At 39.9% G+C, this 25,412-nt stretch overlaps 1 protein-coding gene across 8 annotated transcripts in view; it reads left to right on the forward strand.

Annotated features, from left to right (window-relative positions):
- Positions 1-25,412, forward strand: part of EXOC2 (exocyst complex component 2) — a 200,575-nt gene that overhangs the window by 153,675 nt on the left and 21,488 nt on the right. For 7 of the 8 annotated variants that reach the window (XM_055264364.2, XM_063633017.1, XM_055264365.2 and 4 more), the window contains exon 23: positions 920-1,061. In XM_055264364.2, coding sequence (XP_055120339.1) covers positions 920-1,061 — 142 coding nt within the window. Of the gene's footprint in view, positions 1-919; positions 1,062-9,014; positions 9,507-25,412 lie in introns of those variants that run through there. The other variant, XM_055264368.2, reaches the window with a different exon arrangement.

Genomic DNA, 25,412 nt, shown 5'->3' on the forward strand with positions numbered 1-25,412 from the left:
TTTCCTGTTTCTTTCTGCCCATGACAGTGAGCGTGTGTCTGGCCTCCCTGTGGAGTTGCCTTGGAATCTAAGGCCTGACCTGCACACCACTCAGGCAAAGCTGTAACTGGAGGGAGAATCCAGGGGAGCTGCACTGGGGTTACTAGAGTGTCAGAGCAGGCTTATTTTCTATTGGTAACACTTTTCAAATGAATTAGTTAATATGAAGAAACATAACATAATTTTAAATAGTTCCTTTTTAATTGTAGTTTACTGGCTATTACAATTTAGTATTTATAATGCTTCTTGCTCTGTGTACAGAAATGAGAGGTTAGTATTTTCAAAAATGAATGATATGGTTATAGGCTTTCTGTCCCTACCCAAACCTCATCTTGATTTGCAATCCCCACAATCCTCACGTGTCAAGGGAGACCAGGTGGAGGTCATTGAATCGTAGTGGCGGTTTCCCCCATGCTGCTCTCGTGATAGTGAGTTCTAATGGGATCTAATGGTTTTACAAGGGGCTCTCCTCCCCTTCCACTGGGTGCTTCTCCTCCTCCTTGTGAAGAAGATGCCTTGCTTCCCCTTTGCCTTCCACCAAGACTGTAAGTTCCTGAGGGCTCCCCAGCCGTGCTTAACATAATTGAGTCAATTAAACTTCTTTCTTTTATAAATTACCTAATGTTGGGCAGTTCTTTATAGCAGTATGAAAACGGACTAATACAATGGCCTATAGTCCATATATGGAGATTATTTTTTCTCCTACAAAACAGCTGAAAGAAATCTTTATTACTGAAAATATACAAATAAAAGTCACGAATTTTTGTAGGAAAATTGAGAAGTGCTTTTATTATAGTCTGAAGTATTTATTGTTAACATTATTTTACTTTTTCCATCACCCTCAAATAGGCAACTCATACTCTTCATTATGTGTTTATAGGTTAGCATGGCCTCATTGAAAGAACTAGATCAAAGACTCTTTGAAAATTACATCGAGTTGAAAGCAGATCCCATCGTTGGCTCCTTAGAACCTGGAATTTATGCAGGATATTTTGATTGGAAAGACTGCCTGCCTCCAACAGGTAAGTAAAGTTTCTTGAGTAATAGATGTGGATATACTTTTATCAATTGATACTTGCTTGAATTCTTTTCATTTTATTCTTATTTTTCTCATATCTACTGAGAGTGAGAGATTAATTTGATTTTAACTTTTTGTTCGCTTAAACCCATTTCTTGGATAGTTTGGAAAGTGGACACTTCGTATTATTACTCAGTGGCTTAAACCTGTTCTTAAAATTCTAGAGAATAATTAATTATAACATAATAATTGATCATTTTAGTAATGCATTCCTGCTTCCTATGATCTTTTCACATAGATATAATAGAGTGATTGCGAGTGACAGTTTCATGCAATGACCTTGTGTACATCATCAAAAAATGTATTAAAGAAATCTGGTCACTTCTATGTAAGACCTGATTAGTGATGCTGTAAAGGCGAAGGATAGGAGAAAAGTGTGTAGGAGTAAGATTATTATAGTAATTTAGCAAAGAGAATTGAGCCACAGAAGGATGAATGACACAGTTGAAGTATTATCTTTGTGATCTGAAATGAAAGTCACTTGAATCACTTCAAAATATATATTTTTAAAATAACTGTTGCTTTCTGAATCAAGTAAACTTTTGATTGATCAAATAGTTGTTTCTTTGTATGAAATAGTGTGGAATACCTAAAACCAAGCTGCCCGTTGGCACTTTTGTAGAGAAGTAGTTTATGTAGAAGTGGTCGTGCTGGTATCAGACACAGGTTCTTCATGGGTGTATATATGCAGATGCACCAGTGAGTTGTTAACAAGTTTGGTAACTTCATTGTTTTAACTTTAACCTCCTTTTGTTTTTATCGTATAGCGCTTATACTAAACGATGATAAAATTGTTTACTGTTTAAACACCTTTGGTTTTTATTGTATAGTGTTCACATATAGTGATGCCAAAAGCCTAAACTAAAAACTGGGATCATTAAATTAGCTACAGTTACTTAATGTGACCATAGTTATTGAATTTCCTGAGCTCACAGTCATGGCAGTAATGCCAGCCCTTATTCCTCCTGTGCTTTTCTGTACACACACTTTTCTGTGTCCAAACCACATTCAGTTCATACCCTCAAAGTACATCCTTTTACAGTCTAAGGCAGGTTCTATCAGTATCTTAATTAAAATTCTTACGACATCTTCTCATGATAGTAAAATCTGGGAAGCTGGGCTGTGCCGGCCTCTGCCCTGGCACCCTGCCCACTGGCCCAGTGCTCCACCCCACAGCCCCTCTCCAGCTGGACTCAACCTCTGCCTTTTTGAAAAGCTCATCCTTCTAAAATACAAATTGGATCGTGTCAGTCCCCTGCTGAAAAACCTTCGAGGAGGCTCATTCTCCCTGAGGCTAACCCCAGACTTCTCAGACAAGGTAGCATCCCCACAGGTACCAGATTCCACGGACGCTCAAGTTCCTGGTGTGAAATGGTGTCATACTTGCATGTAACCTATGCACATCCTCCTGCATGCTTTAAGTCATTTCTAGATTATAACACCTAATACAATGCCCATGCTTTGTGAATAGTTGTTATACTGTATTGTTTAGGGAGTCATGACAAGGAAGAAAGTTTGTACATGCTCAGTACAGATGCAGCCGTCTGGTCCCCCCACCCCGGAATATTTTCCATTCATGGTTGGTTGAATCCACAGATGCAGAAACCACTGTTGTGGAGGCCACAGATACAGAGGCCACAGATGCAGTGGGCCAACAGTACTCCCTGTGCTTGCTATGAGTTACTTCCCTCTCCACGGGCTCCCCCAGGCAGCAGGCAGGCTGGGTGCTTCGTGCACTGTGAACCCTGTGCCTAGTCCCTCTCACCTCTGCCCCTCTCCTAACCTCTCCTGCCCTTCCAGGCCCTGTGTCCTCTGGGAGCTCACCCAGCCCATCCCCTGCATGTCTCCAGGTCACACTGGCTTACCTCCCTTCATGGTGCTCCCAGAGCAGTTCTTACCACTCTCTGTGCCCGCAGGAAATGTTTTGTTATTATCTACCTCCTTGCTGGACAGTCTTAGCACAAGGTCGTCATTCAGGTGTCTTGTTCTCAGAGTTTTTAGCACAGTGCAGTTTCTGACACTCAGCTGATGCTGTGTGTGTGTGTGTTTGTGGAGTAATGAAGACTGGCATTTTCTATAATAATATACCATCTTTCTAAATGTGCCAGTTGCTCCTTCTCTTCCAAGTGTTTGCCATATGCTTTTGCCTGATTTTTCTCAAAATTTTCTCAGTAGGAAAGTACATCATACAGTGTTCTAGCTTCCACTGTTCTTCTGATTCGCTTTTTAATAAACAGTACACGGTGGATGTTCATATTTGCTGAATTAAAATGAGTTAGAATACTCATTTTCTTGTCCTTTGTGAATTCTCATATCGTAGTTGTGTACACTTGCTAAATTTGAGCAACTGCATTTCAATTAAAATGCAACTGTCAAGTATATCTAACATATCATCAATTCTATCTGTTTAACTATTTAAGCTCTTAACCTTGCATCACCATGCAAAAAGTAATACATTGTTTGGTAATAGTTAAAATGAATTTTGTTAAAGTTCGTATCTTCCCCGTGATTAGCATGTAAGTACATTAACTGTCCACACATCTAACACATCAGCAATTCTGTGTTTAATTATGTAAACTATTACTGAACAATGTATTACTGCAAAAAGTAATACATTGTTCAGTAACAGTTTAAATGAATTTTGTCAAAGTTCATATGTTTTCCTGTGATTCGCATGTAAGTACATTAACTGTTCACTCTGAAATCATGCTTATCTTATTTGGTTATGTTCAAGGCTATTAAATCACTTGTGATACTTCTTTGAGAATAGAAAAAAATCATGACACAGCCCCTCTGAGTTTCCTGCGCTTCAGTGATTACTATAAAAATTTAGAATGGGCCACCGAGTTTCAGTCTCAACAAAGTGATTCTTCTCTGTCGTCACTGAAATCTCTGATTGTTAGTGAGAGGATTTATTTGCCCCTGATGCAGAGAAAGACTTTTCTTTGCCAGCCCTCTCTCAGACCTGCTGCCTCCCTTAACAAACAGTGAGGCATCTTTAGTGTATGCCGAACACCGGCAAGGGCAGTCGAGGATGTCTGTCAGGCGAAAGGCAGGTCTTTCCCATCCATCCTTCCAAGGTGTCTTTGGAAAACAGACATCTATGAAGGCCCGTTCCCTGAAGGGCATCGTTAGGTCACAGGACTTCAGTGCAGGGGCTGCTGGTCATTATCACGAGGCTGTGAATCCTGTGACAGCACTTCAGTGGGCAGCAGCCAGGGCACGGGGGGTAAATGGCAGGCAGTGCTGGACTAACAGGGATCTTAGGTTCCTGCTGCATCCAGTTAGTTACCACGGCTTGGAATTTCAAAGTCCTCATTGGATTTATTTAAGGTACCCAGAGTCCTTTCTCTATGACCTTCATATTTTCCAGCCATGACATTGAACTAGACAAGCCTCTGTTGTGAGTTGGGATCAGAGCCTAAATGTAATCCTGAGATTGATCTTAATAAGAGTCTGTAACCTCAGATAATCTTCAATACAAAATTAAGATTCTTCTGGCTGTGTGACATTAAGTGGTGAGGCTTTTTTTTTTAACATAGCTTCGTTTTTTGGTTTTGTTTTTTTCCTAAGATAAATTTTGTTTCATAAGCAAATGGCACATAGCACCATACTATCAGCAATTTATTTACTCTTTCTCAGATTCCAAAAACATGTAGAAGTCATCGGTGTTCGTTTCACTTTTATAAACTCTATTTGGTTCTGTTCTTTGTGTAGTTTTGACTTCATGATTACTAACTGAACCTCAGCCTTGCATAGTCATATAGTGATTTTTAGTTTGTTTAAAGCTGACTTAAGTTGAGACGTTGTGTAAAGTGAACAGCCAAAATAGTTTGACTATTAATCTTCCAAAATAATTTCAATTAACAACTTTAGTATTATCTTCAGAGTTTTCTTCTTCAGAAACTGAATTTTGCAAATCATATAGGTAACTGATTACTTATTGCTGTAGTTACCAATAAATTTAGTTTCCGATACTGTATGTAGTGATTAAAACAAAAATCCAGTTGATTAATTTCATGATTCAACAAGAGATATCCGTTAAAGCCGTAGCTATGTTTTTTTAAATCTTACCGTTGGGTATTTAAATTGGTGTCACCTCTTTATTTGTGTATATGTCAGTAAAGATTATTCTGGTTAGTTCTGAGTCACAAAACTGCTGTTAAGATTTTAATTGTTCTGTTATCTGAAATTATTAAGAGTTCTTAGTATTTGAATTTTATAAATTTTAAATAAGTTAAGAATACTGTTGGTCTTTATTTACAAATACACATTGAAGTTCACGTCTTTGAAACATTAAATAAGAAAAAAGTATTTCTTTAAGTTTTCTCTTACTGGTTTTAACTATTTTTTCTATCAAAAAGTCATAAAAATTTAAATTAATATGTATTATTTAAAGGTATTTACTAAGTGAATCTAAGCTTAATCATTTTCTATAGGTAAATAATGAACTGATTTTTGATTCAAATGTTCTTATATTAATTATAGTAATTGAAATTATAATGGGAAGGGGAAAACTTTATATAATTTGTGACATGAGTATGTCTAGGACCATTCTAAAAATAACAGCAGAGTTGGTTGCTTACATGTATGATGCATATAACCTAGAGCAGAGTAACCTCCTGCCCGTCAGTGATGTGCTAGAGCACAGGCTTGGGGTGCACAGTCTGTCTGTGAGCGAGACTTGGAAGTGTGTTGTCCAAGCAGTGTGCCAAGCAGCATATTCCAACAAATTAAAGAGAAAGAAAATGTAAATCTAAGTATGGAGACAGAGGCAGAAGCACAGCTCTTCTCAAGTCTATGTTTGTTGAATTTTATTTTAAGATCTCTGCTTTTTGGAATGTATCTTGCAGATGTTTTCACTGAATTTTACGAGAGATGTTGCACAATTAGGTTATCTCTTGCATCCTGTAACTTAAATTATTCAAAGCTCAGGTCCAGCATAGAATTTCTAGAGAATAAGAAAAATGCTACAAGAATGGAGATAAGGAGAAATTGTAATTTTTGTTTGATTTTCAAAAAATGGAAAACTGCAGACAGACCTCAAAGTTTAATGTAGCTCTCTGAGAAAATGGATCATTAAAATGTTTTCGGGTCCTTATAAAATAAGTTGTATGTTACATGTATATGTGAATTTATACATACATATATTCCTTATACATGCATTTATACACACACATTACTATGTACACATTTAGTAATGTAGTCAGCATTTGTTGCATATATACTATGTGCAAAGCGGAGGGCTTTGCATAAATCACCTGATTTAATCTATATAACAGCCCCTCAAGGAGTAAGCAGTATTTTTATTCTCATTTTACAGATGAAGCCACTGAGCACAAAGAGGTTAAGTGACTTGCTCAAGGTCTTGTAGCTAGGAAGTGGTGGGGTGGGGTTCCGAGTTCAAATCCAGGCAGCCCTTAATTTTAGGCATTGTGCTGTGTTGCTAGACAATAAGCAGCCTCCATTAGAAATCCACAAAGAGCCAGGCGCGGTGGCTCACTCCTGTAATCCCAGCACTTTGGGAGGCTGAGGCGGGCAGATCACCTGAGGTCGGGAGTTCAAGACCAGCCTGACCAAAATAGAGAAATCTCATCTCTACTAAAAATACAAAATTAACCGGGCGTGGCGGTGCATGCCTGTCATCCCAGCTACTCGGAAGGCTGAGGCAGGAGAATCGCTTGAACCCAGGAGGCAGAGGTTGCTGTGAGCCAAGATTACGCCACTGCACTCCAGCCTGGGCAACAAGAGTGAAACTCCATCTCAAAAAAAAAAAAAAAAAGAAAGAAAAAGAAATCCACAAAGAAAAAGGCAGATGTGCTGGTAGAATAGACACAAGTTCATGAAATTCACAAAATAACTAATATGGCCAATAAATATAAAAATAGGATAAAATTCATCAATTCTCAAAACTGTAATTTAAAATACCATTAGGGTATCATTTTGTTAAAATTCTCTGGATTGACAAATATTGTAAAGCTTGATAATACCTGCTTTTTGGCAAAGGTACAAAGAAACAAACTATTCCGTCATCTTTCTAGGAGTGTAAATTGGCCCATCTATACACATACGTGTGTGTGTATGTGTGTGTGTATGTGTGTATGCACACATTTATATGTATAGAATTTACTTAAAAATTTTGTTTCTAAGAATTTATCTTAAGGAAAGTTTTACAGAAGTAAGTAAAGAATTATGTACAGTGATGTTTATTGAAGCATTTTTTAATATATGTAGAATCTGAAAAACTAAATGCCCATCAGTAATGAATTAGTTAAATAATTTATTATATATCTAAACAAATACTATGCTTTCTTTATAATGAATGAGATGGATAGATGGATAAGTAAATGCATACCTATATGTGGGGGACTGTCCATATATTGGTAGAAAATGTTGATTAAGGAAACATGCATTCATTCTTTCCTCATTTTTATTGAAAAAGACAATGTATCAATTTCATATGTACAATTTGACATGTATAAACATATCTTGAAACGGGATAGGAAGGAGCATGCCAGAAAACTTTAATTTTCTACTTTAAAATTTTGTTTTTAAAAATATTGGGGAGGAATTGATGTATTTTTAATTTAAAAAAAAGAAATTTCTGTATTTTAAAGAAATGAAAAACTTCATGGAGACAGCATACCCACAAAGAACAGGCACATTACAGTACTAACTTGTTTTCTTCTTGGACACACACTTGTTTGATAGAGAAATGGCATACATGGTGAATTTAGGTTTCAGCAAGTCATTTGACAGTTTTTCCTGATATTTTCAGGAATCCTAGTTGCTGAGTTATTGCCATCATGTCTTCATGTCAGTCTAGAGGAAAGCCTCTAGTCATTGCAGGAACACTCACTGAATGATGTTCAGCATTTTATTAGACATTTGAAAACGGAATAAATTCCACTTTGGGTAAATTTATGAAGAAAAACCTAGTAAAGTTAGCTTAGTAGTAGCACTATCTTACACTTAGAAAGTTTCTACAATGCCCTTATGTAAGCCCGTGATGGAACTATCCTAAAATTAATGAAAATGTAGCATGCTTTCTTAATTAGAACTACCACAGAATAAAAAGTACAAGCTTCAGAGGAATTTTGGTTTCAGTAATAGAGGAAGAACTTATCAGACTAACCCTTCCACAGTTAAAAATTGAACTCTGCACAGAATGTAGAAACCCAGCTGTGAGAAGCACTGGAGAGCTATCAAAAGCAGACAGACGGGAGGGGGCGCTTGAACCCCTGCAGGAGGGGAGCTTGCACCAGCCAGATCCAAGGGCTGTCCACGAGTGCTGCAGCAGGTGCCCAGCACTCCTGCAGAAGGCACAGAGGGATGCAGCCAGAGAAACTCATACTCGATGGAAACTTGAATCTAAAGGAAGGAATCAAAAGTATCAGAAATCAGTGGTATGTGGGAAAATAGAAAAGACAAACTTTTTGGGTTTTGATTTTTAATTTTTTAAAAGATGATTAAATATAGAAAAATTTCTATATTTATTAAGTTGAATTCACAATCAAAGACCTTTCTTTGTGGAAAATTCCAAGTCCAAATGGTTTTACTGATAAGTTCTATGTAACATTTAAGGAATAAATAATACCAATTTTATACAGACTTTATCAGAAAATATAATAGCAAGCATATTCAATCTCATTTTATGAAACCTGCATAACCCCAAATCAAAAATATGACAAGAACATTACAAGGAAAGAAAATTACAGACTAGTGTCCCTCATGAACATTGGAACAAAAAATTCTAACAATTATTTTTACTAGATCAAAGCACTATTGTCCGTACAGTGGAACACTAATTCATTATGACCAAGTAGGGTTTATTTCCTTTTTTTATGTTTGAAATTTTTGTTTTATTTATTTTTATTTTATTTCATTTTCCTTTAAGTTCTGGGACACATGTGCAGAGCATGCAGGTTTGTTACATAGATACAGATGTGCCGTGGTGTTTGGTAGTCATTGGATGACCAGAGGCAGGAGCCATGCTAACCTCTTCACAAGATGACACCTCTACGTAATTACAGTCATTGCGGAGTCTGGTGGTTCTTCCCCATACGTAAATGTCCTAATGAATGACCGAATAAGGATTATAAGACATTTTTCTTTCCACTCAGCATGTATTGCTCTTACTTTTCTATCAATAAAAAAATAAATCCATAAGCAGAGCTATCCCCTCTGTTTAACATAATTAGACTTCAAGTTCTCCTCCCTTTGCTGCTTTTTCAGTTTTGGTGGAAGCATTTAGATACACTTACATTGTAATGTCTTAGTTACAGTGTAACTAAGACAACACACACCTTCATAGTACCCCAAACATCACCTTCAAATAATAACATTGTATTCACGTTATCAGTTCAGCGGAAAATAGAGGTAGTTTTCCATTCCCCATTGTACATTTTAAAAAGAATTTAGAAAGCTGCATTTTAATCGTATGAGTTAGTGATGTCACCAGTAAGGTCATTAGAGGCCAGGGCTTCAGGGTTCTAGTGGGCTATGATTGCACCACTTCACTCCAGCCTGGGCAACAGGGGGAGACCCTGTCTCAAAAAACAATTTTTTAAAGACCTAATTATGCTTTGGCACCTGCCAAAATAAACCATACATTCATTGCCATTTAAACTTAGTCTAACTTGAATTCATGGATATGAAAATATACATGTTTGGAACAGCAAGAGTAGAATAAAGTGAAATTAATCTCTTAATCTGTATACTCAATGTCTATAAAGATAGAAAGTATTTGTTTTTCATTCATAAAGTTAACAAATATTACCAAGTCTATTCTATACAAGGACTCTCCAAGTTTTCCAAGTTGTTCAAATAGCAGTTTCTGATTTCCAGGTTTAAAGCATAGAGAAGCCGACAGTTGTGTGTAGGAGGTGGACGCATTGCGTTCTCACTTAACCAGGGTGGTAAGCACGCGTGTTCTCCCTCAGCATCTGTGGAGCCAGGGTACTGATCTCAAGAGTGTGCCCTGAATGTTCTCCACTTAAAGGACACCAAACTGGGAGCACTTGGACACACCCGCTTGGACAGCAGAGGTTCTAAATGTCCCTTTCTGCATATCCCATCTCAGGTTTCTTTATCTTACTTATCAGATTCAGATTTTCAGATATTACCTATCAGAACAGATTTTCTTTCCTTATCTGATCTCTTCCTCTCCAGTCTCACACCCTCAAATCCTGCTGAAATATTCTTTCAAAATTCATTTTCATTCAGGTTTCTCCTTTCCTCACAGTCATTTAATGGCCCCTAGCCTTTGGAGGAAAACAGTTTTAGTACTGGTCATGTGCTGACCTGCTTAGCTCTGAAGCCTCATCTCTTCATACCAGCCGTTCCTGGTCGTCTACACTCAGTCCACACTGGGCCACTGCTAGTCCTCAAAGACCCAGCATTCCCTTTCCCAGATTCCCTCAAGCACACAGCTGCCTTCACTTGACCTTCCTTTCATCCCCTCAGACCTGGCTGAGGCCTGGAGACACCTTGCTGTCCCCATCAGTTCACCTTAGCCCAGCCCAGCTCACAGTGCTCCCCACACGCTGTCTTGCTGGTCCACCTGTCTGGATGTGAACCCTCCTGCTTGTGTCTCCTCTCTGTATCCATGACTAGCAAGGCACCTGGCTTGGAGTAAGCATCCAGTAATAGATTTATTCAGTTACTAGTTGATTGGTTAATGCGTTGGTAAGGGTTACTCAAGCCATAGATGATAGGTGAAAATGAACATCAATAAAATACCAAATTTACCCTTTGGTTTTGTTTTTTTTTTTGTTTTTTTTTTTTTTTTTGAGACGGAGTTTTCGCTCTTGTCGCCCAGGCTGGAGTGCAATGGCGCGATCTCGGCTCACAGCAACCTCCACCTCCTGGGTTCAAGTGATTCTCCTGCCTCAGCCTCCCGAGTAACTGGGATTACAGGCATGCACCACCACGCCCGGCTAATTTTGTATTTTTGGTAGAGACGGGGTTTCTCCATGTTGGTCAGGCTGGTCTCGAACTCCTGACCTCAGGTGATTCGCCCGCCTCGGCCTCCCAAAGTGCTAAGGTTACAGGCGTGAGCCACCGCACCTGGCCTGGGTTTTTTATATTAATAATTATTTTCAACAGAAAGTCAAATTGAGTCAACTATTTTTTATTCAATAAATGTCAAAAAGAGAACTTTGGTTTATTAATTAGGATAAATAACCAAAAATAACATGGACATCCCATTTATGAAGAATTCGAGGCCAGGCGCGGCGGTTCACACCTGTAATCCCAGCACCTTGGGAGGCAGGCACGGCGGTTCACACCTGTAATCCCAGCACCTTGGGAGGCTGAGGTAGGTGGATCGCTTGAGCCCAGGAGTTAGAGACTAGCCTGGGCAACATAGTGAGACCCCATCCCTACAAAAAAAAAAAAAAACACAAAAATTAGCTGGGCATGGTGGCACATACCTGTGGTCCCAGCTACTCAGGAGGCTGAGGTGGGAGGATCACGTGAGGCTGGGAGGTCAAGGTATGGTGAGCCAAGATCCCATCACTGCACACCAGCCTGGGTGACAGACTGAGACCCTGTCTCAAAAAAAAAAAAAAAAAAAAAAAAATTCAAATATTAGAAAATACTTGTAACACCAAAGATCTCCTAAATGTAGTTCTACCTTTCCTCATTATTCTAAAGACTCTTTGAGCCCCACAGAATTTTAAGGGTACCATCATGAACGTCATATTCCTAGTGCTGTTTGTTGGGACACTTTTCAGAATCTGTTTTCATCTCCGAGTGTGGACTCTGAGTGTTGGCGCTCAGTGGTGGTGGTTTTCATCTCCGAGTGTGGACGGTGGGTGTTGGCACTCAGTGGTGGTTGTTTTCATTTCCAAGTGTGGACTCTGAGTGTTGGCGCTCAGTGGTGGTTGTTTTCATCTCCGAGTGTGGACGGTGAGTGTTGGCGCTCAGTGGTGGTGGTTTTCATCTCCGAGTGTGGACGGTGAGTGTTGGCGCTCAGTGGTGGTTGTTTTCATCTCCGAGTGTGGACGGTGAGTGTTGGCGCTCAGTGGTGGTTGTTTTCATCTCCGAGTGTGGACGGTGAGTGTTGGCGCTCATTGGTGGTTGTTTTCATCTCCGAGTGTGGACGGTGAGTGTTGGCGCTCAGTGGTGGTTGTTTTCGTCTCCGAGTGTGGATGGTGAGTGTTGGATCTCAGTGGTGGTTGTTTTCATCTCCGAGTGTGGACATTGAGTGTTGGCGCTCAGTGGTGGTTGTTTCCCTGTCACCCACCCATCCGTCACGGGGTTCCTGTGTCCTCGTCATTGAGTACTTTGGCACTTTACGACTTCTGCTTTTGATCGAAACAGATACCAATTGAGTGGACTTCATCTCTGAAGAGAGGAGCCTAAGTCAATAATCTTTTTTTCTTTACTGAACTCTGATGGAAAACTATCAATCCCTAGGACTATTCTTAATTACACTTAAAAAGTTTGGAGGTAGATATTAATAGTCTGGTATTTATTTAAAGCAAACAGCGATTTTACATTTTCTAAAGGAGTATAATTTTCATTGGTCATCTTTTTTTAAAAAAAAGTTTCATTAAACTTGCTTGTTTTCAGACATTTTCTTCTTTTTTATAAGCTGTTTGATGTATTAGAGTCAGTGCTGTAAAACCATTTGTACAATGCTTTAGACATTTGGTTATAGTTTCTTTGTCTGCCAAGCATTTTTCAATAAAGCTAGATTTTGGCTCAAATGGTCTTAAATGTGAAATTTATTAACTTCAAGATGACCCGTGGCCTACATATTTTCTTCATTGCATGTCTTATCTGCTAAAGTATTTATTTTATTATGTATTAAATTGATAGCTATAAACTATGCTGTTTGGCATCAGGGTAAACTAACATACTATTGTACAAATAAACAGTCCAAATCATTTAAAAACTTTTGGTTATGGAAGTTTTCAGACATATATCCAAACCGAACAGTCTGACACATCAGTTGACCTATTGGCCAACTTCAGCAGCAATCATCTCGTGGCCAGTCTTGTTTCATCTGTGCCCCTGGGCTCCTCACTACCTCTGAGATCTGTTATTTTGAAGTAAATCCCAGATATTAGATCATTTCATCCATACACATATGAGATAAGGACTGATTTTTTTTAAAAGAAACATAATCATAGTACCATTATTAGATCTGGAAAAAGTTGACAGTAATTCCTTAATTTTATCAGATATTTAGTCAATGTTCAAATTCTCATAGAAGCTTTTTGGACAGTTAGTTTGTTCGTATCAGGATTCAGTCAAGGTCTACACATTACGTTTGGTTGATATGTCTCTTAGTTAAGAAAAATAAACCTCTTGAGTCACTTGGTGCTCAGTGAAGTGGTTGTTTCCCTGTTACCCACCCATCTTTAGCTGAATAAATTGGGTTTTTTGTTCTGTAGATTTTCTCACATTCTAGATTTTTCAGATAGCTTCCTCATGGTGTCATTTAACCTGTTCCTTTGTCCCTTGTGTTTCCTATAAATTTGTGGTTAATAAGGAAGCTATCAGTTTGAGGTTTGATTTTATGTTGTTTACTTCCATCAGGAGATACCTTATGTTTGGTTGTCTCTGCTTTTGATGATTAAACTTTTCATCTAATGGTTATAGCACCATTGGTAATTGTTTTCATAATCTATTTCTTATTAGAAATTGAAAATAATAATTGTTAGCTGGAACACTAAATAAGTTAAATTTTTTTCATTAAGCTCTGAAGTACAGTTCATACAGGAGGGGCAGGATAGATGCCTGATTAGTTAGCAGTTTTCAGAATGAGTTGGTTTCCTAGTATTTCTCAAAGGTCATTACTAAGGTATTTTTTTATTTTTTGATTACCTTTATGAAGTCATGATGTAAACATAATTTGATGAGCTTCAATTCATTGTAGTTGATTTTTTTAATTTAGTTGTGCCCTCTTTGGGGGAGTGTCTTCAAGTGGGCCCTGGGTCCTGACTGCAGTCTCGCCATAGGGTGCCATGTTCGGTCCTGACAGTACAGCCTCGCCATAGGGTGCCATGTTCCACACTCGTGGTGGTTTTCTTGCTTCGTAGAATCAGCCGTTGGGAGGAATTGATGGAATATGAAATACGAACATCTTCCTTACTCTCTTTTATTTCTTTCCACACTGTGTCTCTGTCCAATCTACCCCCTGGCTTTTTCTAACCCCATAGCTCTCGTTCAGTCTCATCCCAAAGTCAGTTCTGCAGCTGGATGGGCTGTGGCAGCAGCAGTCATGGTACCTTCTCATATTCTAGCAGTACCATCATTTCCATTCAGAAGTCATTGCCAGCTGGACCCGCTCCCGCCAGGCAGGTGAGAAAGGCTGCCTGCCTACCCTCTACCGTGGTCTCTCCATCAGTGAGGCGTTGGGGAAGCCGTGCATGTTTCTTGTCATATTCTATATCTGTACTAGGAACTCTGAGAATTTAGGCTTCTAAGGTGCTGTGGAAAGCATTAGGGATTTTTTCTCACTTGACCTGGTTTTGTTTATCTAATTATAGAGGGACTCTCTCCAAAACTCATTTACACACTTCACACCTGTGTGCCATGTGGTACACAGATAGTGACAGATACTTGCATAGATGCTACCGTCTTGGCATCCTCTTCCCCCGTCCCAGCTATTATTTCCTCCTGGTCTTGGCTACATTTGGTGTGAATGTTAGCCCTGAATTGTTGCTTTTCTTAAACAGTTCAGTCTGAAGACTTCGTGGGGCGTTGGAAAATCTGCCCTTGTTTTGAACCCTTGGCTTCAGGCCTGCCCTGCAGAGCCAGGGAAGCCTCTCGTGTCTGCACACATGGTGACAGCTCAGCCAGCTGTGCCACACAGCTCTGTTGGGCCGGGGCTAGGGGTCCGGTGATGGAGCTAGACGAGCTAGCTCTGTGCGTGGGAACATTGAAAGCTGACAGCGAGCGCTGCCGTTTGGATCATCTTCACATCCGCGTGGCCTAGCAGCTGTCTTCCTGCTCCTCCAGTGCCGCCCCGGAACCAGAGCCTTAGGTCACGGTTAGAAATGCGTATTCTCCTGGCGTTAGGAACAAAGATGGCCCTGCTAGAACAAAACCACTTGATTAACTTTAGTATCTTTGCACTCTGCAGTAAGGTGAGATTTAATAAAACGCTTTCAGGATTGTCTCAGTATTTGGATGGGTGGAGTGCACTGGAGTAGTGTAGGGTTATAGACAGTTCCAAGTTATTCCTTTGAACTGGAAAACTGTGAAAAATGTTGTGCTTTCCCAGTTATTTATAACATGCATCACTGTAGACAGCTGAGGCTCCGATGATTTCCAAATGTTATAGTTGGACTTCCTGACAAACTAAGTCACCACACGCCTTGGTAGTTTAGTCGCTGGCTAACAGAATCTCAGGGATTGAATCACAACGGTGAACCTAAGGACGGGCAAGTTTTCTAAATGAAACCCCCGGAAGCCACTTTGTGCTCACTGCAGATACCCACCAGCTGTGTGCGTCTCTCCTTTGTTGTTGGAAATCGTTGTATGATTGTGGTCATTCTGGCTCCTTGCTCCCTCCCAGGACCGCGATGTGCCCTGTCACCCTAGCACCCCGGAGCCACACTGGCTGCATTCAGCCCTGAACCTGCTGTGTGTGCTCAGGGCATCAGGGCATCAGTCCCTGGGTAAGCCTGCCTCCAGCTGTGGTGCCGACCTTCTAAGGATTGTAGAGAGCAACAGCCATGACAGGAAAGCCAGGGGGCAGACGGGGAGGGCAGGAGACTGTGTGGACAGGACGGAAAGACGTGAAGACATGGACTTTTTTTCATATGTTTTCATTTACCTTCAATGCCCACATTTCCTAACCTACCTTCCTGGTTTTGTTTGCTTGTTTGTTTTTCAGTGTCTTTGTTTTTCTTTGTTTCTGGGGTAGGGTGAGGTGGGGTGGGGTGGAAGTAAGTTATAGTTCTTAATTGCCAACCCGGGGCAAGGGAAAAGTAATTCTTACGAGCTCAGCTGAAAAATGTGTATTCCAAGTGTTCCTGCTGTTATACCATAACAATGTTATAAATTTGTTTCTGGCATGATACTCTATAAAAGCCAATATCTTTATAGTTTCATCAAAAGCACCATAATTCAAATGCCTTTATTATGGCTAGAACTGAAAGCAGTTTTAAGAACCGTTGGTTTAGAGCGAAGCCACCAGTGCCTAACGTTTTCTTTTGAGCTGTTTACGTGCACCGATCTGGTCATTGGCTTCTGGAACTTCACTGAGAACTCCTCTGCCCTCAGAGGGCCCTGCCTCCCTGGCTCCCTTCCGACTCCACCCTCCTCCCCTCCCCCGGGACATCACGGGGCCTGACCCAGGGCCTGCTGGGTGTCTGTCCTTTGGGCTCCTCCCCTACACATCTGCCTGTGGTGTGTGCCCCTCCTCTGGCCTCTGTGTCCCTTGGGCTTCTCCCATAGACATCTGCCCCAGGGGCGACCCCCTTGGCCTCCCTGGAGCCCCCGGAGCAGCTGTGTCTTCACAGCCCTCGCCCTGCAGCTCCTAAGAAAGCCTCACATGCACGCCAGGGGCTCAAACCACGGGCTCAGGGCATGGGAAACTGGGAGCAGTGCATGGATTTACTCATTTTAGTAGAAAATGAGCATCTGATAGAATTTGTTAAGAAAGTTAAACCACAGAGCAACTCTCTCTGTGTTTCCTGTTTTCTACTCTGAGGTCAGAAATGCCATCTCTGTGACTTTCTCCCAAAACCAGGATAGAACCTTCAAGATAAAAGGTACTTGGTAAATATTGGGTAATCATCTCCAATTTTCTTAACTACCTTCTCTTAGTAAGCAGCAAAAACTAACCCCAAAATACTTATAGGGCAGCTTGGTAGTTAGTAATAAATAGTTACTATTTGTTCTAAACCTTCAAGGTGGAAAAATTTTGAGTATTTATTGAAAACGACTTGAACCTTTCCTAAGAGACCATAGTAAAAGGGTTACTTATCGGCCTGAAAGAGGCAGAGAAGACCTATCACTCCCCTTTCCTTTACAGCCAAGGAAACTGAAGTCCAGACGAAACACTGTCTACAGCCGTCAAGGAGCATTTGGTTGGCAGACTGGGACTTCTGCCTCTGCCTCCTAACACTTTTCAAAAATACATCATTTTTCAGCAAACTAATCAATGTGCTTAAATGCTACGTTGTATCAAGAGTCTAAAAATAGTACAATTAGCATAAAAAGCTCAGTTTGTGGGTAGATTTTTAAGTGTGTGGAGCAAGAGACATCAACAAAGCAGTTTATGGGAGCAAATTAAAGACAATGTTATTAAAATCCTTATATTGCAAAGGATATTTACTTGGGACTTAGATTCTTTTTGGATCAATTTACTTCAATTTTCTCATAATATCACATACTAATAATCAAAATGTTTGAGTGACAACCACAGTAAATTCATAAATGTAATATATCTGAAAACCCATTTTTCTTTTTTGAAATTGCTGTCACTTCTGGTTGCAAATGGTGTGACAGCCTGTGATTACAGTAATAAGGACTTTAAGGATTATACATAGAATGCATATCACTTTTAGCAAGTTTGTGTATTGAAGGAATTTAATAAGAGGTTTATGGAATCACAGATCTACCTTCATGGACTTTAAATATGATGGATATGAAAGAAACTAATATCCTTGTACTCTACGGTTGGGTTGTATTAATGAAAAGAAAAATTGGTGTGTGTGCTTGGACTTTTATTTCTTCTCATTTTCCTCCTTGGTTTGTGCCGTGGCTTCCTTTTTCATATTCTGCTAAGGAAAACAGGTTCGGCAGATCATTTTGCTTCACTGGAGCTGTGCTGCTCACGGACGCGTGGGCCGTGTGCAGCCTCGCTGCACGTAACCGTGGGTGACCACGCCGTGCTCTTGCTGTGACATGCGGTCGGCTCTTCCCCACGGGGACTGGAGCACACTGAAGATAACACACATGCAGTGACCCAGTCCATTCCCGCCTGTGACCCAAGAGAATGAGTGTTTATGCCCGCCAAAAGACAGCACCAGCTGCATTCATAACAGCTCTGCTGCAAATACCTGAAAATGGGAGCTGGGAAACAGACAGTTGCGGAGCCAGCCTATTTTGTGGGGTTTAAGCATCCATTGTTATAAATAAAATGCCAGATGACATTTTGTTTTGGTTCATATTGAAAACCTGATGAATTTATTCAGGTATTTCATTTGGTCCATTTCAAATGAAAATATTTTACAGTTTACTTACTGTTTTCACATACATTCTTGTATTTTATGTTTACACCAACCGTGTTGGGGTTAGATACTGTTTTCCCCATGTGGCAAGTTTTTAAAATTTGGAGAATCAGGAAAGGCCCAACTTGTCATCTCCAATTCTAACTTTATCACTCTTACAAGAAACATATGTACAGGGCATGGGTCAGACCACAGGGCTAACGATGCGGTGTCATTTTGTATATCTTAATATTTGTAAATACAGTAGACCCTTGTACGACAGAAAGCTGAGGTGCCAACCTGCTGTACAGTCTGAAATCTTTAACTTTTGACACCCCCAAAATTTAACTAGGAATAGCCTGCTGTTACCCAGACGACTTACTAATAACATAAACAGTCTGTTACATATTTTATGTATATACTATATTCTGTATTAAAGTAAGCTAGAGAAAAGAAAATGCTATTAAGAAAATCATAAGAAAGGAAAATACATTTACTACTCATGAAGTGGAAGTGGATCATCATAGAGGTCTTCATCCTCATTGTCTTCACATTGAGTGGGCTGAGGAGGAAGAGGAGGATCGGGGTTGGTTTTGCTGTGTCGGGGCAGCAAAGGCATGAGAAAACCCACATATGGGTGGACCCACGCAGTTCAAACCTGTATTGTTCGTGGACTGACTGGAATTGAGTTTGCAAAGCACTGTGGGCCTTCCTCAGTCCCAGGTGCTGTTAACAGAGCTGAGAAGGGGCTCGAGGACCATGGCCGGGTGGCCCTCCCCTGCTGACAAAGGACAGTGGCTTAACCCCAAGGAAGAAGACCGTGTGTGTGTATGCACCTTGCCCTTCTGACAAACACTGACGCATGAGGGAGAGTTTCCAAGTATGGCAAAGCGGTTAATGAACTTAGATACCAGGAAGAGTAAAGGGGTTGCACTGATTTTTGGATAAAGGATCTGCACAACAGTGTACCAGGCACTAAGCAACACATTTGGTGGGGTGATAAAAGTGATCATTGATACTGAAGGTGGAAGAACAGATGAGTAATTGCTAATAAAATCTCAAGAGAAATAACAAGCAATGTGGAATTCAGTATTTGAATGAGATTTTCTTAGAAAAAGAAACAAGTCTATGAAACGAGGCTCTGTTCCTGCCCTTGCTGCCCTGAGCCTGTGTGCCTCATTGGTGGCATCCTTGGAGCACACTCTAAGTTGGCATTGCAGCTTTAGAAATGCAGGCCCCTGCAGGTGAGCAGCTTGCCCAGCTTGGGCTGGGTTCAATCCAGATGTCCCCGTGCGGCCCTCTCTTGGCCTCACACTTCAATGTCATCAGTCCCAACAGGGTGCAAAGCCAGTGTTTTGTGGTTTTAGTCATCCAAACAGATGTGTGGCATGTTCAAAAATTAGTCTTCTAAAAGATATGCATTTCTACCTAGATTTCTTACTCTGTAAATGGGACTTTAAAATCCCAGTTAGCAATTGGGTTCTTAGCAACTTGGGTTTTCATATTTTTTTTTTTTTGCCTTCCATTTTATTATGACTCAAAATTGTTTTCAATTTCAAAGTGTTTTCTTTTTGGAAGGTTTTACGGCTATTTCTTCAATTGCATATGGAACCCCCCTATATTGAGAATAGGGACTATACCCTATGACTTCTTTTCCGTGCTCCACAGTAATGACTGCAGTCAATGGGATGCAGGACCCACTCAGCAGCAGGCACGGTACTGCCTGGCATTTTGCACCATCTCGCGTGCCAGGCCCTGGCAGGAGCCCTTCCCAGCATTCACTCGTTTAGCCACGGGGCCACGCAGGAAAACAGGGGCCAGGACCCCAGCCGGCTTCCAGACCCGCTTCTCTCATAGCAGTCATTGGTTTTGATCTCAGCTCATTAGAATCTTTAAAAACAAAGAAAAGCAAAACACCTTCTTGAAATTGTGAAACTCGAACAGTTAACCCAAGCCTGTTTATGAAGTAGTATGTCCAGAAGTAACACCTCACAGTATAAAACAAACACATTCATCTGCATATATAGAATGAATCCTGTTTTCTTGTCACTTTCACTTTTCTAACTGAAATTTCCTTGTAATGAAAAAAAAATTTCTGACAAAAAACTAAATTCAAACAAATGGTTTGTCAGTTTATATTAAGTTAGTTAACTTTCTACCTTTATGTCTAAAATTCAGTGTATCAAGTTTGTGAAACGTATTCTATGCTATATGTATAATGAGTTCTGTAATGTTAGGATAATTCATGGTCTGTTTTACGCATCAGACTTTACATTTTGAAATGGGAAGGGAGAGTTTTTTCCACTTGCGTGTATTTGAGTCTGAAAGCTGTTTGTCTATGAAGTTTATGAATCTAAACTCTTATGAATATAAAGTCTTACGGATGGGAAAAATAAGCCATTTCACTGTTATTTTCACTGTGGGCAATGTTTTTCCTCGAGGAAAGAGTTTTCCTGTTTAGATTGATCGTGTTGATCATTAGGAGATCCTACTGATGAAAGCAATGAAAAAAAAATATCCCGGGATGGAAAATCGAAAGCAGGAGAGGGTGAAGGTGCCCATTCATGTGCTACATAGGAAGGGAGTCCTTTCCTCAAACAGTCATTGAAAAAATCCACTTTAGGGCAAAAGACATTTATCAATTTGGGAATGAGGGCACTAAAACCTGACGAAGTGGAACTTAAAACTCTTTCTTTAGTCCAACAAGAGCTGATTTTGCTGCAGAATGGTTAGGACTTTCTCTCTGTTCTACTAATAGTGATACAGTTTCTGGTTATCTTTTTTTTTTTTTAATTAGGCAGTAATTTCGATAATGTGTGTTCAGAGTGTAATTGACTAGATAATTGACTTGAAAAAATACACCGAAGTTTTTTCAGTAGTGTTTCAGTTTGACAATAAAAAAAAGTACATTGTGGGATATTTATAGTATTTTTGAATCTATTTTTACCAGTAGACTGGGAGTGATAACTGATTTGGGGCATAGGGGTTAAAAACAGGAAATGTGGTTTATACAGTAGGTAGTATCTCCAGAGTTTCCAGGGTTGATTTCTTATAGTATTGTCTGAAGAGTGTTATGCATCAAAACAACATTAGGCCAAGTACCTTGAAATCCGCCTGTGTTTAAAGGAGCCGTCTTTCCAATTATGACAGGAAATGCTTCATGGAAAAGTTTGCATTCTTGGTATAGGTTAAGATGGCATAGCAGTTGTTTTCTGTAATTACAACACGTTCTTCCTCTCCAACACTTTTCAGACACTCTTTATACAGAGTAAATCTTGTGTAACTTCTAGTAAATTTCCTTCAATTTTCATATTAAAATTTTATTTTATTTTCATGAAAAGTTTTGTCAAATAGCTGTTAAGAATGTTTTAAAATAGAGTATCGTAGCTGAGGAGGAGCATATATTAGGGATACTATTAATTACAGTAATCAGAGAATCCAAGTTAAGAGAATACAAAGGCATGAAGAAATAGGAGTATAATTCTGTGTGGCCTTTTGTATGATAGGTTGGCAGAATGCATGAAAACTGAATAGCTTGAATACCTTTGCACTCAGCAATTCCATGTCTGGGAAGATATCTTACATAAACTGTTGTATTAGAATCCAAGAATCTATGTTAATTGCAGCGTTATTTATGGTAGTAAATTAAAAGGCAACGTAAGTGCCCCATCGTAGAATGGTCAAATAGATTATGATACATCCATGCTAGAATACTAAGCAGCCATCAAAAATTATAAGGTAGATACGTATGCACTGCAGAGCAAACAGGTTGTTTGCTTAAGTCAAAGACCTTAACAGACAACTTACCAAAGTAAATATGCAGATGGAAAATAAGCATATGAAAAGACGTTCAACATTGTGTGTCATTAGGGAATTGCAGATTAAAACAATAGTAGAATACCACTGCACACCTATTAGAATGGCCAAAATCCAGAACACTGAAAACACCAAATGCTGGTGAGGATGGAGAGCACCAGGATCTCTCCTTCATTGCTACAGGGACTACAGAATTACCCAGCCACTTTGGAAGACAGCTTGGCAGCCTCTTATAAAACTAAACATACTCTTACCATATAATCCATGATTGGCACTACTTGGCATTTAGCCAAGGGAGTGGAAAAGTTATATCCACACAGAAACCTGCACACCAATGCTTGTAGCAATCTTATTCATAATTGCCAAAACTTGGAAGCAACCAAGTAATCCTTCGGTAGGTGAATAAATGTGTTATGGTCCATCCGGAAAATGAATATTACTCAGCACTAAGATGAAATGAGCAAGACATGGAAGGAACCTTAAATGCATATTACTAAGTGAAATAAGATAAACTGAAAAGGCTGCATATTGTGTGATTCCAACTATACGACATTCTGGAAGAGGAGAAACTATGGAGAGAGTAGAAATATCAGTGGTTGTCAGGGGTTATTGGGGAAGGAGGGAGCACAGAGGAATTTTAGGGCAGCGAAGCTACTGTGTGTGTGTTACCGTAATGGTTGGTACCTGTCATTATATATTTGTCTAAACCTATAACATGTACACCGCCAAAATTGACCCTAATGTAAACTGTGGAATTTGGGTAATGATGACACATGTCAGTGTAGGTCTTTCGACTGTAACAAATGCACCACTTTGGTGGGGATGTTGACAGTTGGGGAGGCCGTGTGTATGTGGTGGCGGGCGGGGCAGCATATGTGAAATCTCTTCACCTTCTGCTCAGTTTTGCTGTGAAACTTAAACTGCTCTAAAAAGTATAGTCAGTTAAAAAATTGTTGTAGATTACAGAATGAAATTTAGCAAGTTTCAAGAAGAGAGTGTGTAACATCTCATTTTTTAGGAAAAGAATTATATTCATAGGAAAAGATCTGGAAGAACATACACTAACCTGTCAATAGTGGTTATTCCTAAGAAGGACGAAAGAGGATTTTATTGGGCTTTTATTATTATGTAATAATAATAAACTGTGTTCTTTACAATGAGCATTTAATTACTTAATTTTCTGAGTAAAAAAGGACAAAGACTTGGTGAGTCCAAAGTGTTCAATATTTTATTCTTTAATGTCAACCTTCTCTAATGAGGTTTCTCCAAATTATTAAGAAGAATAATCCTGTCTGCCTGTAGAACACTTTTTATTTTACAAAGCATTTTCCCATAAAGAAAATCAGAAGCTCAAATTAACTGATTTTCCAGCTAAGATTGAAATCCGGGTCATTCCAATACACAGCTGAACGTTACGTGGCATCAGTTACTGCTGGGCGTTATTCCCCTGAGATCAGCACTAAAGGAACACGAGCATCCACCTGCAAAGGGGATCCTTTTTTCACGGATGATTCTCATCAAGCAAGAGCCCTCTCTTTGTCATGCAAGCTTTATTGTTTGCCTGAACAATTGTATTTCATGCATTTGCTTTCTTGCAATGTTTAAAGACAGTGTAAGGTTCTTCTCTCCCATGTGCAAGACGGTCATTTGTCATATTAAACCTGGGTGTGTCCCTACTAGAGTGCAAGCCCTGTGAGTGGAGGAGCACTCCGTGTGTGTGTGTGTGTGTGTGTTCGTGTAGTCACTGCTGTGTGTGTGTTCCTGTAGTCACTGCTGTGTGTGTGTGTGTGTGTTCCTGTAGTCACTGCTGTGTGTGTGTGTGTGGTCACGTGTGTGTGTAGTCACTGCTATATCCCCAGCCCCTGGAATAGTGTCCTGCATGTAATAATAATGGACACTCAATAAGTATTTTTAATAGTGTGCCAGTTTGCCTGTTCCAAAATCAAGTGACCTTCCTATATGATTAAAAGAGGAAGCTGACAAATATACCAAGAAAGAAGGCTGCTCTACTATTTTGATGCATGAAAACAAGATCTGCATTGCTGGAGAATGTGCTGGGTTCTACCGGCTGGCTTACAGGAAACAGCCTACAAGTTCTTCTTCAGTAAAGATGAGCCTTGTTTTCTCCATGGGGAATTTCCACACTGCGCTACTAGATTAATTGCTAAGTGGTAGTCTAGGTTGATACTGTGTGGGTGGGGACACTTTTTGTCAAATATCATGACACATTCTAATTTCATATTCAGACAGTGGAGGAGATACATGTTGTAAATGCTTAGAAGCTGTTTCTCATCCCCTCGCTTAAATAACATGGAAAGTTGTGGGGGCTCATTGAAGGGGAACCTTTTTAAAAACAATACTTATTACTGCACCATAATGATGTATCCTTTAACTCCAAGGAGCAAATCAGTTTGCCTTATATTTTTCTTGGCACACTGCCCACATTGATGATCCCTTCCCTAATACTGTGTGCACCATAAATTTGGCATTTTGTGGCCCACTGTTGTTGGAGCACAAACTGAAACTCAGGTTTCCTTACACACTTACGTGTTCACTCCGTCCTAATATACCTGGACATCTTCCTAATATCCAGCACGTGGGGAGCATTCAGCAAATACCTAATGACATTATTTCAGTATATTGCAAGAAAAATAAAGCATATTTTGGAAAGCAAATAGATTAAGCCTCAGCAATATTCTGTACTACTGTACTTACTTTATTCAAACTATATTTTTCAAATGGATCCTGATGCTCAAAAGGACTGTCTTTGTTTTCCAAAATCCTATGAGAAGCGAGAGATTTTATGCTTTCCCAAGGAATACCTTCTTTCAATGTATGCCGAGGCACTTACTTTTAGTAGATGACTCAGATATCTTCTGACTTGAGCATGATAGAATTCTACATATATTTAGGTTTTTCTCTGATGTATTTATTCCGTCATTCATTCACTTATCAACTGCGTAAGTCTTCAGAACTTAGTGGTGAGCGAGACAGACATGGTCTTTGCCTTCCTTTGTTTGTCATTCATGGATATTTTTGAACATCTGTGCCATCTATGTGCCAACCTCTGTGATGGGAGCTGAGGCTACGATGAGAAGGAGAATGGCAGATGATCCTGTGCTGTGGAGTGTGCGGTCCAATAGGGGAGACAGTTGTTAACTGAGTGATCACACAAATGGCTGCAGAGCTGCCCCAGTGGGACCAGGGACACAGTGCCCGCGAGGACAACGTTGGATCCAGGCAGCACCTGGGAATGCAGAGTGGGGTGGGGCAGGGCCGTCCTAACACCTCCCATTTGTTGA

This window comes from Symphalangus syndactylus, chromosome 23 (assembly GCF_028878055.3).
Source record: "Symphalangus syndactylus isolate Jambi chromosome 23, NHGRI_mSymSyn1-v2.1_pri, whole genome shotgun sequence".
Taxonomy (NCBI): domain Eukaryota; kingdom Metazoa; phylum Chordata; class Mammalia; order Primates; family Hylobatidae; genus Symphalangus; species Symphalangus syndactylus.